This window comes from Venturia canescens, chromosome 1 (genome assembly GCF_019457755.1).
Source record: "Venturia canescens isolate UGA chromosome 1, ASM1945775v1, whole genome shotgun sequence".
In the NCBI taxonomy this organism is placed as follows: domain Eukaryota; kingdom Metazoa; phylum Arthropoda; class Insecta; order Hymenoptera; family Ichneumonidae; genus Venturia; species Venturia canescens.
Genome location: NC_057421.1, coordinates 26,172,296 through 26,191,031, shown reverse-complemented (window position 1 = coordinate 26,191,031; position 18,736 = coordinate 26,172,296). Strand labels below are relative to the sequence as shown.

Below are 18,736 nucleotides of genomic sequence, written 5' to 3'. Positions count from 1 at the left end.
TCGTAGCCATGAGGCACCACTGAAAACCGAGAGCAAAAAAGCTGCAGATTTGGGGTTTCCCCCAAATTTAGCAGATTCGATCGAAGGTCACTATTTGTCGAGGAAAAACCTTGTCACAGATAAAAAAGACTCTGTTGACGCGACGCTACGATCGACACCGGAACTCTGGCTGTGAAGAAAACGGAAATCCGCGCGGGAGGAAGACTTTATCGTCGAGGTAGAAAGCTTTTATCGTCACGCGGTATGCGACAGAAGATGCACGCACGCACGTCGATGTTACAACATTTTTCATTTACAAATGAAAGAAACGTTGTGAGCGATTTCAATCGACCTTCTTTCGTCCCGTTCAAACGGTGGAAGCTTACGATATTTTTGAAATTTTCTCTCATTATTGGCAAACTCGCGCCACTGAGAATTAACCGAGAATTCAAAATTTCACGTTCAATAAATTCAATGATGCACATTCAATAAATGAAATCCCCAAGAAAATGTACGATAAATTCGAATCAACTTATCGAATGGAAAAAAAAAAAAAAACAAAACTTTCGTACGAAACTTAAGGAGGTTGAAGCGTATCTTGTGTTAAAACTATTTTCCAACTTTGCACACATTAAAATTTTTTAAACAGAAAGCTTAAGACAGCATTAAACTTTTGGCGGGATATGCCGATGATTCACCGTCGTGAAATTGAGATATTTATTGTTGAAGTTAGCAATTTTTTAAAAGCTTCCATAAGGGCCCATGTTTAACCTTGTCATTTTCAACAATGAATATCTCGATTACCAGGCGGTGAAACCTCTCCAAATTTTTCACACATAATTAAGCGCTGTTCAAGAAGATTCACGTAAATTTTCAATTCGTTAATTTGGAATAATAAAATCTAATGTATTTTTCGTATGATGTCCTATATATATCGCTTCAACTTCCTTAATGAAGATGAATTTAGACGAATGTATAAAACAACGCACGCCGACACGAAACAGTCAAAGTTCAACGATACCGGACGCAAAGATGTGCGCCTCGTACAGCAAACGTGCAAACCCCGAAACATTCCATTTCGTCCGATTAATCGAGATTCATATTTATAAAAGTGCTCACCTCCTCGTGCTATTCAAATAACGAAAAAGCATTTCGAACAGAGGCTAAAATACAGGGCACAGTATAAAGTATTTCAAGCCACTCAAACGTGTCACCTAATGGTAGATTTTCTCGTAGTTATAACGTTACGGCTTAGAACGTATGAAACTTCATAGTTTTTCCACGTATGTTCAATTTGCATAATCCGTTACGGATCGTACACACACTCTCGTTTCTCTCAGCAGCCCCACCAATACCTTCAGTCTTTCCCACGTCCATGGCTTCGTTAACCTGTGCATGCTGTAATTTACAGCATACCAGTACCGTCGAGCGTACTAAGGATTCACTGCAGAAACTGAGAAAATATATAAACAGAGGTAAAAATCTACGGAGGAAATTCGTTTCTTTTTTTTCAATATTTCTTTTAAACTAAGTAAGAAAAATTTGTTCATTTAAGTGAATCCATTCGATTGAGGAAAATCTGGTAGACCCAAAATGTTAAATTATTGGACGGCGGATATTTTAGTGTGTATTTAACTAAATTGTGAACATTAAAAAAAAAAAAATTTATCAATCAAACGACGCGATGATTTTGTTCCGACAATTTGCGATATATTTATTTGCAACGCGTACTTTTCATTTGCTCGATTTCGATCAAAACGAAATATTTTTCGCGCATCACAAATAGATTTCATCCGACGTTGAAAAAAACGGCGATTAGAAGTAGGATTAAAAAAGAAAATTGAGCGCGATGCGCTCAACGGGCGAAAAGCATTGAAATCTGCACTCAATTTCTTCGTACGTTCCCATCAACGAAGACGAACGCGTTCCAACTTTTCATGTATAACTCGGAAACAAAACAAAAACTCGTCATCCTCTTAGCTCGGAATTATAGCGCGCCGTTAAGCAGATACTAAGGGGGTGGACGGATAGCGCAAACAGTGAAAGGAAGACAAAAGGAAATGGGTTTCCGCCCGGAACCGTCTAGATTTGTATGCTTTTCAAGGGTTAGGAGGAATCCTGCTGGAAACGTTGGAGCACGAGGCGAATTAAGAAAAAATCTCAGCAGGCTGAGCTCAGAGAAAAAAACTGGCAAGGTGACGAAACGAGGATTGAGGATGATGACGAATGGATATAAATAATAACAAATGAAACGACGGTGATGCCACGAAAAGAATCAAGTGGAAAAATCGGAAAATGGACGACAAGGAATAGAAAAATTGACCGAGAGAGATGTAAATATACGAAGGATGACGAAGATTTTGTACAGCCCGACGCCCGCGTGCACGTTCGAGTTAATCGAAACGAACAAGCCTTGGTGGAGGAATAATCTGATATGGAACGATTACTAATACGTCAATGAGCGAGTATTTCCCGGTAAATTGCATAAATGGAAGGAGCTGCTGGTAGTGCAATTCTGAATGGGAAATTGCAGCGGTATGCCGAGCGTGTGTCAATCACTCTCTCTCTCTCTCTTTCTCTTCTCCTCCCGCACTCATTTTCCACCTTCCCTCTCTCCTTTCAGCAGCTCTTTGGGTTCCGCAACGTACATGTACCTCAACGGGGCGCGGAATCCGATAAACGTAAGCGGCGTCACGTCGGAACAAAGCACCAGCTACTCTGCTGCCTCCTTCTCTCGATCTCACGTTCTCCATACTACTATCGCGTAGCAACGAATTCTCTCGTGGGTAACTGATTTCTTTTGTGATATTAACTTTTCAATGGGCATTCATTCAATTATTATATCAATCCGTCGACTCCAATGTTTCGTAACACCAAACAATAAACCTTGAAACATAAGATTTCTTTTATAAAAGTGTTTCCTTAATGAAATAAGGTAAAAGAAATTTCATGGGAGATGAGAATTCGTGGAGGGAGCAGTTACGAAATTTCTTCACAAAGAACCGCATATCAAGCGCGACAATGATGTTGAAGTTTGCAACGCTGAAGTCCAACGAAACGATGGAAAAAAACTCTCCAACAATTTCAGTAAGTCCCCAATTTTGTTTCCTGTCGAATTTGCAATTCGTAGTTTTTCAACTTACACCGATACTTCGTTGAATAACAAATTGCTCAATTACAAATGATTTTTTCGTTAAATTCATTGGACTCTGCGACGTTGCAGACTTCAGCGTCGTGCGCGACATTTGTTCTCAACGCGACGACGAGCCACACAAAAATCGAATTTCCTCGTGCGCATTCGATAATTGTATTTCAGAGTCAGAGACGGAAATGTTGCAATATTTGGCGAATAAAATATCGCCGATTCTACGAAACGGTTTTTATACGGTTCTTGAGAGAGAAAAAACGATAGAAATGAATCTCGATTCACCTGATTCCGCGAGAGTTCAAAAAAATAAAATGATAATGCCGCAGGACGAAACGACGGGAAGGAAAACGAGCGAGTGAATGGAAAAATGAAAAGACGGTACGAGCTGAAAATAATTATAATAATGCGAAATAATAACGAATGTTGAAATGTGTACTGAAAGTTTTCAATGTTATTTTTCATGTTTTCCCGACTGGTTTTTCTCCCCTCATATTTCTAGAAATAAAAGTGAATTTGTGGCTAATTTAGAGCACGGGTTGTTGGTTTGACGTTAAATCGCATGTTAAATATTTTTCCGAGGGGTATAAAAGTACGAATGGAAAGTGCTTCAGCTCGACAAAACGCTCCGGTAATAGCTTCATAAGCCGATTTCAGCCTCGCGGATAATGAGACCAATTTCTAGTTTGTTTCCAAATTTTTCATCTCTCGAAAATTCATCAACGCGTTAGAAGAAAAATAAGGTAGAAAGCAAACATGCCGGACTGGACGAAAGGCGAAAAGAAAAATTCACGGGCCACGAAAAAAATATTTTTTGTAAAATACCGCATTGTTCGTCGATGAAAGAGAACGTGCGTTACTGAGAGCGGTTCACTGACTCGTTGCAGCAAAGATTTCAAAAGCCCTCAAAACTTTGTTCTTTATTTCGAAACGAAGACCTTAATTTCCATTCCTCGAAGATAAATGTGGAAAAGTGAACAGTAATTGATCGATCTTTGAAATTGTGACGACGACGCGGAGTCAAATATTTGAGAAACTATGAAATCGCTCGGAAGCCTCGCTTCGAATTTCAGGGCGAAATAAAATCATGAAAAAATCTTCGATATTTATAAACGTTTTGACTGTACGAATGTACGAAAATGTTTGGAAATTATGTCCGGAGCATTGAGCTGGAGTGACAGTTGCCAGGGTGCGAAGATTCGCTATAAGACAGATGAAATAATAGGAAGCGAGGACAACGGAATACGAGCAAAAATGTTTCAGCAGGATGACGCGAGATGAGCCGCGAAACGTTGTGCGCGCAATATTTTTAGTTCTCCTTCCCTCCCTCCGGCTGTCCTCTTTATAATTCGAGTGTATTAAACTTCTCTGCTAATTGATAAAATGACTTTTATGTTCAGATTTTTATTTGCACGTTGAAGTAAAGGCTTTGCTCGAAACGGCGAGTAATAATTTATCGATCCCTTCAAATTCGTGTTTGATTTGTTCCTTGACGTCTCTGAAAACCGATGAAAAAAACCAAAACTTCCGCTCCATCTATCGCTGGCTACAGAGGCGAGGAGGAGTTTGTTCAACGCGTTTACCGAGTTCCTGCTGCGAAGTTGAACATTTTGGATTCGCTTCGAGTCGATTGATTTTCGGAAAAATACACTAAAATCCTGTCGGTCTACAGAGTCCCTCTTTCGACTAGAGATTTCTGGGTTATATTCTGTGAAACTTTATTCCAACTCATTTAGCTCAATGTCGGAGGTCGAACGTTTAAAAAAAATTGTATAACTACGCATGCAACAGGCTTCGAAAAAAAGATCTATTTTTTGTCGAAATCCCATCAAGGAGTTGATAGTTATATTTTTTCTTCTGATAAATATTATCATGAGAGGGTCAAAAAGTATTTAACAAGTTCTTCGAACGAGTAAAAATTCAATGATGGAAACTCGATTGGTGAGATAAAGAGCCATAAATCCCAGCCGTTTTCGAGGAACCATTCAAGTACTCGAGAGCTTCGGTGACCATCTATGAATATTTAGAAAAGAAAAAAGAAATAAGAAAAAATAAGTTTTGCTGCAATTTGTCATGATTCTTCATTTCGACACGCGTCACAGATCGTAAACCCCTCGGGGTTCACTCTCCCCTCCCGCACCGTTACACATTCTTCGAGGACTCGTTCCGAGCCAGTACAGTTGTTCAGAGGGTTTAGAGGGTTTAGAGGCCTTCACTCGTCACAGAGCACTCGCATACACACACTTCTGTACAACCTCGTTCATTCCGACAGTCCTTGCAACGCTGTTCCAAAGGAAACATTTCAACAGTATAAAAATGCTTTATTCACGCACGATGACACAATATTAAAACTGATACCTGAAAAATATTCTTCGAAGTAACTTCTTTACAGTAAAATTTCAGTTTACAGTTTCATCAACTCAATAATAAAAAAAGCTAATATCGTTTTAGAAAACTTTTAAATTATATTCTTGCCTAATGATGCGAGTTTTCTGTATCCACGTAACTTCGATAATGAAATTATGAATTTTGTTTCACGTATTCTTCTATTGTTCTCTCTGTTCAGTTATTCCTCAGTTATTGCTCGCTGCCGTTCGTGGGCCGATGGCGCTACGTTCGCAGAGGTTAACCGACCTCTGGCGTCCACCGAACTCGTCCTATCCCACCACACGGTCGCTGAATCGGGGCCCTGGTAAGCCCGTATCGTTAAAAACCGCAGCGCGCACACACACACACACACACACACACATAAAAATTCATACGTACACCCCCACTCGAAGTACGGTGCTGTGAGGCCCGGAGACGCTCACCTATGCGCATGCGCGCCATCTTTGACGCTCCAACGCTCAAGACCGCGACAAACGCACACTCGCGAACAAAACATGCATTCACATGTGCCGGGGCACACAGATGACCAGCGCTACGCTGAGCACCTGAGGGCAAAAGCTGCTCGAACTATTTTTAAGGTTCGTGCACAATGCCGATGAGATCCGAAATTTCACAAGACAGTTTACAATACATTGACATTGCGGCAACGAGCGATGAGGAACTGCCGAATTCTCTAAGTGCATTTCCCGAAATTACATTTTCGGGGGAAAAAAAATCACGCAAATAAATCAGTTTTGGGCGAGTGAACGGTATCCTGTGACAGCTGTCAGTGCAGGTCGAGTCGACATAATGGTGAAAACAATGGGATCATCAAATTCCGTTGCCGGATCATCGCACCTTCGGGACAATGAAGAAACAGTGCCGCCTCAACCCCCCCCCCCCCTCCCCTCCACCCGCCCTCCGACCGCTGCTTATTAAAACCATTGTAATAACTCCAGCATGATCGCGTATTCGAATTGCCAGGACGAAACCATATTCAGTACGCCAGTTTCTGTAGTTTTACGATAGAAATCTAAATTAGGTATATTGTGCTGTAGATAACGTTTTGAAAAAAACCTACGAAAAATATTGTGTCGTAAACTTTTGACGAATGCACCATTCAAAGAGTTTCATGAGGATATTTATTTCAATGGCGATACAAATCCATGTGAAGATTGAAAAATAAATAAAGGGACAATTTTTTTCTATCCTCACCACACAGTTGCCATGCATTTTGTCCAGGCTTTTGTATGAGACACAAATTTTTCGCAAAAAAATGTTACCAAACCAAACAAACGCGGCAATTTTTATTATCATTCTGGTCTTTATTATTCTTTCAGAATTTCGTTATATGTACTATTTTCGGATACGTGTTTCGTGATGGAAAAATGGTTCGTTTGTATAAATAACTCGAAATGAGACGATTAAGTGTCCTCGATGATCTCATTTCAAGCATTTCTTACTCGCTATACCTTTCAGTGTGTGTGCACCTTGACTTTGGCTCATTGTAAGAAGACACAACTATAGAAAGGTGCGTGCGTGTGTATGAATACGTAAAGAAAGGTAGAGTCGACTCACCTAGAGTTCCGTAAAGCAGGAGCAACAATAAGAGTCGTGTCTGGGACCTCGCCCAGGTCCACCGGTAGCCCGAGTCTCCGTGGGACCGTCGCTGCTCCATTCTCTGTTCTTTCACGTCTTCAACCTTTCCTCTGTATCGTTCACCGTAGTCCGTATCGCCTTTTCGCGCTGAGAACTAGCTGGCGTCTTTTTCTGTTACTTCTCCGAAAATTTGGTTCGGGCACTCGAGCACAATTACACAAACACAACACACGCGACACAGACACAGGACGAAGAGACACTTGTCACAGAACACAGACACGTTTGTATTTCTGAAGTATATTTCGATTATTTTCCAATACATAAAATTTCGCTTCTCCTTTTTGCCGTACTGAGCGAAGATTAATTCCGCAATGCAAACTTGATGTTTCCTCGTTTTCCGTATTCGTCACCAACGTTATTATTACAAGAGCCGGAAAACCGAGTTATTCTAAAACAACCGATTTCTCCACCTTCGCTTTTAACCACCACTAGTTGCGATCTCGCGCGTCATACCGAGCGAAAGAATGCTTGATCGAGAGGAAACTTTAGCGCATGGTTTTCACTTATATCTTAAACCCTGATCAATCATTTATCGTAATTTTTTTTCGTGTGTTTTTTTCTTTCAGTTACGTACACGCTTTCGCTACACATTCTTAATGCTAACACTCGTTGGATATATGAGAGATATATAGACAATAAATACTACGCGCCCTCACCAGTTGTTACTCGTGTTATTGTTATTGTTTTCTTTCTTTTTTTTTTTAATCCGAACACTCGGCGTTCCCCGTCTCGTGATCCCGAGAAGCGCGCTACAGCGATGCAAGGATCGACGCCGAACAAACGCGCTCACCCAACTGAACTCGTCGAACGTGCGATGCCTTGCGATCGCTCGCCCCCACTTTTTACCTCCCGCGCTTTCTCTCTCTCTCTCTCGCACGACGGTGTACGGCCGCGCGGCAGTTCGTAATCTTCCTCCACCACCTTCCACTCGCTCTCCTCGTCGCGACCGGCCCGACTCGGCTCTCTTCGCACTCTCGTGGCTTCCCCTCCCCACCTCGTGGCATACAAACAGATCCTACTACCCCCTCCTCCGGGTCACTTTAGTGCCGTAGGAACTACTTGTTGAACGTCCAGTGCCGTACCTACGCGCTTCTTCTCCTTTAGTCGCTGTCGGTCCGTAGCATCAAACACTCTGCGCTTTTGTTCCTCTTCATTCGAATTTCGGGGCCGGATATAGTTCAACAGTTGAAATTCTTTCAGATTGTTTCAAACATATTTTTAATTGTTAATGGATTTAAGAATATCGAATCAGTTTTTATACTTTCAAGCCGCGAAATTCGGTGTCGATCATAATCGATTTTACTCGATGGATATCGATCGTGGGTCTACGAAAATTTAACACGGTGTTCGTCGTTATAAAAATAATCAATTCTGGTTAAATGACATGGCCGTTAGAAAGTGGAGAAAATTAAATTTAGCCGTGAACGGAAAATATGGCTGGCCCATGAATACATGGCAAATAAGTTTGCAGCTTTCGAAACGAGGGTCCTGCCACAATATTCCGTGTCGAAACGAGCAAACTTTGTGACAATGTTCGTTTGAATCGTAAACCATGAAAATTTGACGCTTCGATAAAATGATTATGGACAAGCGAAAATAATCGAGGCACTCTGCGTCGCAGGCGTAATATTCGGTTTCGGAAAAAGTGTCGTTTTCGTCGTTGTCCTTCCGCATGCATATCAAAAACTGCTGCTGCAGGTGCAGCAAATTGGGGCTCAAATTCTCGTTAATAAAAGAAAGCGGACCACTCAAAAAGACATCGCGTATCGTTCACAGATGGAAGAAATTTACGTCAGTTCAACGACATCAATTCGCCAAGCTTTGTGCAATTCCTCCCTCCCCGCTTGGTCGACAACACTCAGCACTCTTTTTATTTCAACTCCATAACATCGCGTCGTGGCAATCGCAAAGAAATTCCTCCGTCCCGAGACGATGTCCGAATCATCTTTAACCGAGTCGTCGCTCTTCTCAATGACCCCCTTATCGTTTCTCGGGCGACAATAAGCTTCTCTCAATTTACCGCGTATCTGCGATACGCTATTGTTCAACGTTTTCGTAGCACATAGAAAATTGATCGACCATATAGACGGACGTAAAATTTGATGCCTCCTTAAAATCGATCGCTCGGGCGATAACGTTTTTCGAATAAATATCTCGGGATGAGGATATAACGCAGTTATATCAATAGACATTTTTATGTAAGCTTTTACATTTTTTTGAGGCTTCTTCGTTCAGTGCTATTTATGATTGAGGTTGAGAGAAAAAAACGTGCGCTTGGGTTGGAGGGAAATGGGAATTTACGACGAGCGTTTTTCGACGACGCGAAATAAGCGATTTTAGTGTATTTATTATTTTATTTCTACAATCCACCAACGCAGCAGCAGCAGCAGCAGCAGCATCGACAGAAATCGTAACTTGAATAAAATCGTGGTTGATTTTCGCAGCAAATACATTCGCACGAAAGGAAATTCGTGTACAACATTGTCCGGGAAAAAGCTCGTAATTCTTCTTGTATTTGTGGCTAGAGAAGCAGGCGGGTCTCCGGAGTAATTGACGATTTCGATCACGATTGGCGAATGGCGTATACCGCTGTCACAATCGACTATTACAAACTAACACACATATTTTATTCCTCATAGACGATAGAATCGAGAGAAAAATCCATTGTAGAACGGGGGAGCGTCTATATACGAAGTAATAATACTTCTTTCGAATACAGTCGCAAACTCGATCGTTTCGAAATTACATTCCCTCGCGTAAAGTTATGCCCCGTACGTGAGACTTTTCCGTGGTGAATTTCGCGATGAATGCAACTGCCGGAACTAAAACGACCTTGCGGATGTTGGAGTTTTCGTGGAAAAATCGAGCCGCGAACGTTCGGACAAAAATCCACCAATCGACGAAATAAAACAACGGATTCGAACGTCAGTTCGAATCGAAATTTTCCGCTGGGATATTTTATTTCTCCCCGAAGTGTCAAACGATGTTGACTAATTTTTCATTTTATTCTCAACTTGAGTTTATTTTCATGCGAATGAGCTTCGAGATCGAATGCTCCAGTTCGAATGAGAAATATCTCATTTCCCATGTGACATTGCAGAGCGTGGATGACTCCGCGGTGGACGAATGTGAGTGACGTCAGAAGAAAAGTCGAAATTGGACGACTTTTGAATCTGGCCCTTCGGGTAGCCTTCGAAACGAAACACTCAACAACGCGCCCGGTCCATATCTGTTTATTTCAATCAGTCGTCGTGACTCCGATCTAATTGAGTTCACGAGCTGCTCGAATCAAGTACACCAGAAAGATTTCACGTCTCCCTCGCTTTCCCCTCTCTCTTTTCTATTTTTTTTCGACTCGCTTCTTCTTTTTTTTGGCTGTCATCCGAGCGTTTTTTTTCGTACGGAGAGATGCGACGAGGCTCGTACGCCCAAGATGAAAACGATGGAAAGAAAAAAAGAATGAGTAAAGAAGAAATATTCGATCTGAGCCGTTCGCACTGCAGCAAAGTTTCCATCACCGATCCTGCAATGAGATCCCTCTGTTGACACAAGTGTTGTTTTTTTTATCTTAATAAATGAATCGCCTCATGCCTGATTCCACGAAAGATGCTTCATTAAAAACCAAAACAAAACTGATTAATGAAAAAAGCGTGTGTCTGCATCTGCGTCGCTCTGCGAACACTCATTAAAATATTGCAACGATAATTAATCTGATAAGAGCTCCGCATGGGAGTTGCCGAGCTTCGGTGAGAATACTCCAAGTAGCACGTGCAGCCTCTTATCGGCAGAAATGGATGACCAGGGTTCAGCGATGCATAAGCCAAATAATCACTCTTCTCCAATAATATATTTTTTCCTCACTATTATTTTCTTATTCCCACTCGCAGAGAGTTCGAGGAACCAGAGAGTTGGTTAAACAATAATAAAATAATAATTTATGTACAAAAACTGGTTAACGTAACAACAATAAACGGTTTAAAAACATCAGCAAACATCCACGACCCGAAAAATTTTTATGTCACGCTAAAGCTACGAGCTCATAGCAAGTTTGCATAAAACTTGCGAAAAAAACGTCCGAGCGTTTTCTCGCTCGCAGCACGCAAGTTTTGGTGAATAAAAAACGCCTTTTTCGCTCGTCTTATTTTTATCGAACGAAAGTCAGGCGTGCGTTTCCTGTCTTTCGCGTCTTTCACTGCTAACTCGTATTAGCTATAATACTGATTGAACTAATTGAGCTTGTGGCTCGATCATCTCCATATAATTCTGTGTATTAGCCCGACACACGTCGTCATGCACATCTCGCACATATAACATTTTACACACCATATGTGAAAAGCTATTAGTATTGGAGGCTGCAGCCGGGAGTACCTGTTGCGGGCTTGAGAGGTAGCAGGCGGTTTTATCAAAGCTTAAACGTGTGGGATATCACATACTCCGGGCTACGAGGGTCCTGAACTGATCCCGCGAGCTACTACGTATGCGTGCGTCTAACAGGAACGCCTCAATTCCTTCCAGCTATGGCCCAAGCTCGATGAAGTAACCGCAAAAATGTTCTACCCGAATTGGGTACGGCTGCACCCAATCGAAGTATTTCGGGGTTTTATATCGCCCATTTTGAAGGTTTTTACCAAAAATATTGTAATTTCCAAGTCAATTATGAATGAAAATTTTTAAATTGCGTATTTTGCTGTGACAAAGGTTTAAACTGTGCTATTTTTTCCTAACATAGTTCACCAAGTAAACGTTGTGAAATTTATGTTGACTCATCGATGATGAACTGGCAAGTAGAATTATTATGCCGTTTTGCTATACTCAGTACTGTTTTCACAATTTAAATTTACAGATGAATATATTGGGATCTGACATGGAGGCGTGGCCTAAAATTAAAATGGCGCAGATGAGGGTGCAATCGCATAGGTTAAGCCCGTGTATGGTATAGGCTCACCATGTAAATATAGCATTAGTTATAAATATTTAGAATAAATAATGGTAGTTTTAATAAAAAGTGATATTCATTGATGGTCCGGTTCAATTCATAGATATTAAAACTTCTTTTTTCTTTTTTTTTCTCTTTCTATTTTATTTTTTTCTTTTTTTGGATTATTCGTGAGGTGTAAACACATCTACTCCCATTTTTGTTTAATTTTGTGCAAAAACACTGATGTTAATTGATATGTATCAATGAGCAATGCACCCCGGTTATAGTTGGAAAATTCAACACCAGATGTCTCACGAATTTTGTCAGATGCCAATAGTAAAATTTGAGGAGCTCGAACACAAGCATCGATCATACGCAAAAGTGTTTAGAAATTTACTATGGTAAATAAGAGAATTTCATTCGCGATTGCACGATAATACGTCGGTATACGTGTGTACCGATGTATTTATTTTGACATCAGTCATCAATTTTCATCGAGTCGCTTCACAAAAAATTACTATGTGTATTCGTAAGAATAAATAAATATTACCGATATAGAATCCTACTTCTATGGCGCCATAGTAATTTTTAATGAAATTTTCTCTCCGTGTGTTCACTTCTCGCCTCTTTTCTTTATTTTCGGTCCGTGTGTTCGTCTCTTTTTGAAGCAGCGCCGCGAAAAAATGAAGTAGGAAAATCCTATTTTTCATTTTTCTCATTCGAAATTGTTTCACCGAATATGCTCATGAAACAGCGCAGTTTCAACGCGCTTCAGCATCAGCGTTAACATCCAGCAGGTGTTCCGGGCGCAGGGCCTGCTGCAAAGGGCAAAATAGCAGGTGGATTAGAGATGATATCGAGCCACTCTGAAAATTGCGAGAGTCAGTTTTCAAGGCTGAAGCATCGAAAATTCGTGCTGCGGGGATTCACTCACAAATCCGGGGATTCAATCATCGAGGACGAATTCTCCATTGGAATAATAATGCGAACTCTTTCGCATCGTTTCTGACTCTATAAAATCCGTCAGATTTTCAAAAATAAATAAAAATTGCTCGGAAGCTTTGAAATTTTGGGAGAATTTTAATTGTACAGGAAACCGAAATATTGCAGGGTCTCCGTCTCAATTTTTTTTACAAATTACAATTAAAAATATATGAAAAATATGGTTTTTCATGTTAGAATGATCGATCGGAGCAACGAACGTTGATAAATAGTCCAATACCCAAATGTACGTCGCCCACATTTCTGTATACAAACTCACGTGCCTTCGAATATCACGTACCACGTTAATTGACAGCATTTTAGTGATATTGTTCTTTACTTTTGACTGGGGTTAGCCGCGCGCCTCAACGGGCTTTCTATTCTAGGAAAAATGATGCATCAAAAATACATTCTGTCTTACCTCCGAAAGCTCGAAGCTTTCATTGACTTTCGTGATTATTCGTTTTAGTTTTCACTGCTATAAATATCACACAAATATATTATTTGAGAATGAGCTCTTTCATATTCGTCGGAGTGCGAGAACGTTTATTGCCACTTATACGCGGATATACGCGCGGTGTGTGTCACCACGAGAAATTGTCAGACTCATTGATTTCCGGAACTCCTCGTGTCAAACACACACACACACACACTAGAATATACAGATAAGTTTGTACATGTATATACTCTGGTAAATTGCTAACCTGAGAGAATCTATATAGGACACTTCACCTTAAGAGCTCGCCACGTCATACGCAGCTCACGACACTCGGATAAAGTTGGAGAAGGGAAGATCGAGTCGGGTGCATGAATCACCCAACAATTTCGAATCTCATGTTTCTTTTTTCGTTTCCTCTCGTTGGAATTTTGTCGGTTGTAGCAATTCTTGAAATTCCATCCTCCTTTCTCGTACAGAAATAACTGTATTTCAAGAGGATTCTTGTCTTTTTATTTTATTTATAAACATTACAAAACAAACATTTATCCTTCGAATTTCAAATTTTTTTAATTGTCTTCCTTCGAACTTGAAGGATTTTATACCATATTTGAGCCGTTCGCTCTTTTGTACGCCACCATGAAATAAATTGATTTGATATTCGAGTTAAATATTCATATTTTTATTACAAGTGGTGAAGCTCTTTAGTCTAACTTTCTACGGTGATTTAACGTGAACTCACGTAAAATTATATAGGGAGGCTCTAGTTACGAGCTCCCATTTTGACGTATCTAAATTCTCATATAAAAAGGGGATACAACGTTACAGTAACTACTAACACAGGCCTATAAACACAGATGCAAGCGAACCGATCAAAGCCATTAATTACGTTAATTGTCACCGATAAATGATTTATGGCTACGATCCTGCTGTAATTAGCGTGTAATTATAACATGGACGGGTTATCAGATAGAATTTCATTTGTACTATGCGCGTACAAATCGTCCGTGTCAACATTTCGACGAATAACAGGTGATCGATAACGCCTGAATTTACTTCAAACGTCGATTGTTGTGCGACCCTCACTCGTCACTCTCTCCCCAGCCCTTCGCTTCCTCGAAGGATCATTACCGGGATGCCTGAATCTTTGAACACGATTTAAAACATTCACGATCTCTCAACATGATTTAAGTGATGCTCAATGCGATGACGATAATTGATGATTGTGTTAAGGAGGAACATCAGCTTCGCGTAAAGTGAGGTTACGTAAATACGTATTTCATTTTTTTATCTAAATTATCTAGATTATGTAAGCCCAGTTTGCTTTTAATTATACGGGATTAACCCCCAAAAATGCGTCATTTTTGGGTGGAATTTATGTGGAATATTAAAAAAATGGTAGAATGAAACGACCTCCAATTTTGCACACAGGTTATTTGGAGTTCAAACTGTGGAATTTTTTACTTGTACTTTTTTTTCTAACCTATCGCCATATTTAATTTGCTTTTGAGTATGAAAATATGAGGTCTGCCGAGTTATTTCCTGTGCGTAGGTGTTAAATATTCGAAGTTTGGAAATGATTCACTAAAAAATGGCTGAATGAAATGGATGAAAAATTGGAGAGGCTATACAGACAATATATCGAAAAATGTATTCTAAAAGTTTCATTAAGCTATCACCACTTTTCTCAAGCTGATGTGCCTCCTTAAAGTTCAAGAGAGAATGAAATTGTGCCGAGGAATCCTGATTTTTTAATTCACTTCGCGCGATGCGCTTTGCTACATTTTTAAGGAGCATCCGATGCTTTTAATTATAGCGAGAAATGAAACGCTGAGAAAAGGTCTTTCCGACAGGGCAAAAAATGTACCAAGATGGCTTTTTTATTCAAACGAAACAATTTTGAATTCCGTGACGATAGTATACGAATAAATCCGTCAGAATGAAGCGTGACACGTTCGTGTCCACGAGAAGCCTTATGTACATGTATGTTTATTATTTAGAAATGTCAAAGTGAAAGGGACAGAGGGATAGAAAATTTGACACGGGGGAATACAAGGAGGCATAACCTGAGCGGAGGAGAATAAAGGCACGGTTCGAGGGATGAATCCGTTCGGTATTACGCCCTTCCGATCGTCCCTTATTGTAGATTTCTACAAACACGATCGATGTATAAGCCCCCTAGCGAAATTGTAACCGAGGCCTCGTCACGAGCATTACAAATGTCAATCTCCTGTCTCTCTGTCCCTTTTTCTTGTCTCATCCCTGCGTGAATTGGGTCTCGATCCCTCTCTAATATTACGTATGCTCGAGGGCGAATGTCACAATTCATTCCCGAAATGACTTTTGCCATGGAGATTGCTATGTGTAGCGACTAAAATCGATATTTACCACAATCGAACTAACGAAGCTCCGCTGTGACCCCTCGAGTATGCCACGCGACTTCCTGCCACTCTGTTCCTCTTTTCCGACCCCCCTCCCCTTCTCCCACCCCCCGTAACTAGCCCACACCATTTCAATGGTTACTTCGAGCACGTTTTCGATCTATCAAAATGAATAATTCGAAGAATCCGTTCGAGACTCCACAAACTTTTCCACCCTCGCAATTTGTCACATATAAAAAAATATCTGTAGACATATGCAATCATCACGGACATAGTATTGGAATACAAATCGAACTGTTATTTACGGATGTGAAAAAAATCCGATTGATGAGGCACCAATAGCTTCCACAATCCAACAACTCCATCGATGCACTCCCATCTCGCTTCCTCATGTCCCTGTCTTCCTGCCTGGTCTCGATCACTCTTTTTCTCTCTCTCTCTCTCTCTCTCTCTCTCTCTCTCCCCTATGTAAATTCATCATTTTTATTCCTCTTTTTGTACGACCTTTTTTTCAGCATTGCAACACGCGAAGCTGAACTCTCGGCAAGCTGAAAAGTTCATTTGGCATCGTAAACCTTTTTTCACACTTCAACTCCCAGCACACGCGTTCCTTCTGTACCAATCACGAGTCCTGTTCATCTGTTAAACGATACATACATATTAGCCAGACCAGACCTACATACGCTCGTGTCTCTATATACGGGGAGACCTGTTTCGAGTACTGCAATGCGAAATTTCAGGCCTCCTACCGGAAACTATCGATATATCTGGACAGAAGTTTCGTATTATCATTTCCGAGGTTGCTTTATAACTGATATCCTTTTTGGGAATTTTCAAACACGAGTCGAAAACGCGTTTGCCCTCTTTACGAATTAATTTGAATTTAATACGACTGTTTCGCGTGCGTTCGTCGATTTAATGGCATCGTTTTATTGGGAGGGTGGATCTATGCTGTGAACATTTTTCTAATCTGCCGTTTAAACTTTGTATGAATTATTTGAGAGATGGAAAATATGGGGCTGAATGGAAAAATTCGTGGAACCAATAAATTAAAAAAACACTGTTTCGAGCATTCACGACTCGCTTTTGTTCCGGATGTGCATACTCACTCTATGCTTTTACCATGAATGTCCAACGCTTATACGATTTCCACGAATTTATAAAATTTCGAGGCTCCGTCAGAGGACTATTCATCGCGAACTTTTGCTCGTTATAGAACGACAATTCTGTGCGACGATATTGCTTTTCAGACTTTTTATAATTTTGTGATCACAGCAAAGTACGTTACGGGTATGACGTTGAAAGTGGAGAATTGAAAAATAGCCCATTGAAAAACTGCAATGCAAGAGAAAAAGACAAAGCAAGAGAACGTCCGGAAAAGCGAGGACGAAATGGAAAACAACGTTATCAAAAAGGATGAAGATCCAAATAGAAAAGCGTGATGAGTTCAGCACGAGGAAGTTGACGACTAACCTGGCCTGGTGTAACCCGAATACCGGACTCGATCCAGTGATCGACCAGGGAAAAATATGAAAAAAAGCAACGATTCGCCCATTCGAAACTCTTTCTGTTCGGGAAAGCATACCGTTTCGAGTGCCATTTAACCGGGGAATGTCCAATAGCTGCGTCGTTTGAGCTAATAACGCCAAAAGAACTATAACGGCATTTTAAGGCAGCAATTATTCATATATAACTTCCTGCTGGTTCTATATTCGGTCCACACGTCCTCTCTCTCCTTTCACCCCCTCGTAACATTTCTCTCCCGGCCTCTTTCTGCCTCTCCCACCCTTGCATGTGCACAGGTGTATTCATGCAACGGACACTGCAACCGTGCAACATCGCGGGCTGTCGATAAAACATAAAACCAGCGGAGAAATTTCAGATGGCTCGCTTGCCTGGAAAACATCGATTTGCATACATATATGTGAATGCCAAACGTGTGCATCGTGCTTCGTTTCATTGATCTTCTGTGTAACGATGGACCAACCGACTAGAAATTTCATCCATGCATCGGCAGCCTTATGCCAGCATCAGCTTCTAAGTATGAAACCTGATAAAGGCCGAGCGAATCACGTTGGATTTTGGTGGCATTGTAAAATCGTGAGAACTACTAAGTTGGGCTACCAAAGACGCCAGACTCCCTTTGAGGTCACGCACTCGCCACACTGGTGCAAATTTGCGCTTGGACTTTTCAAAACGTTTTTATTTCATCCGGGGATTCATGAAATCAATCTTACAACGAGACTTTTTAGGGGTAACGGTTCCTCAGTAATCGATTAGAATGATTTAAAAAATTGAAAAATCAAGTTTTGTTGGAGAAAAATGGACGAATTGAAGGAAGAAATTTTGAAGTTCTATGAACACTTGAAATTTTCGTTGACATTTCCACCAGTGTGGTGTTGACGGGTTGGAATCGAATCCAGTCGCGCTCGTCCATTTTGCCAGAGACACTAATCCTTTATCTAGAAAAAAAAATTGTATGGTTCCATTCCCCGGAAGTTCGATACAAATGAAAATTTCACACGCTTCGCTCGAAACTTTCTGCAACATTCTATCTTTTGTATCAATTTATTTATTCAACGGTCAGTGTATTCGCTTATAACACGTGTAACTCCGTCCTCGATGGACCAGGACGAGCGCCCGTTGAATTGATTGCAATTACTCAAGACAGTCTGTACAGAATTTGTTATAGACCGGAGAAACTGTTTCGGCTCTGCAATCGATCGCGTTGCACCCCATTACTCAACAACCACACGAGAAACTGCAAGTAAAAATACTCCTCATCGCTTAATCTATAACAAAAGAAACAAAAAATTGAAAGTAGAAAAAATTTGCTGACACAGTAAATAGTTTCCGTTGCCTCAACAAAT

General features: G+C 40.7%; 1 protein-coding gene across 1 annotated transcript in view; it reads right to left on the bottom strand.

Moving 5' to 3' along the window:
• The window catches only part of shg (shotgun), a 125,528-nt gene extending 117,449 nt beyond the window's left edge, over positions 1 to 8,079 (bottom strand). The window contains exon 1 of the mRNA XM_043411293.1: positions 7,070 to 8,079. Coding sequence (XP_043267228.1) covers positions 7,070 to 7,169 — 100 coding nt within the window. The 5' untranslated portion in view covers positions 7,170 to 8,079. The remainder of the gene's footprint in view (positions 1 to 7,069) is intronic.
• Positions 8,080 to 18,736: the final 10,657 nt, after the last annotated feature.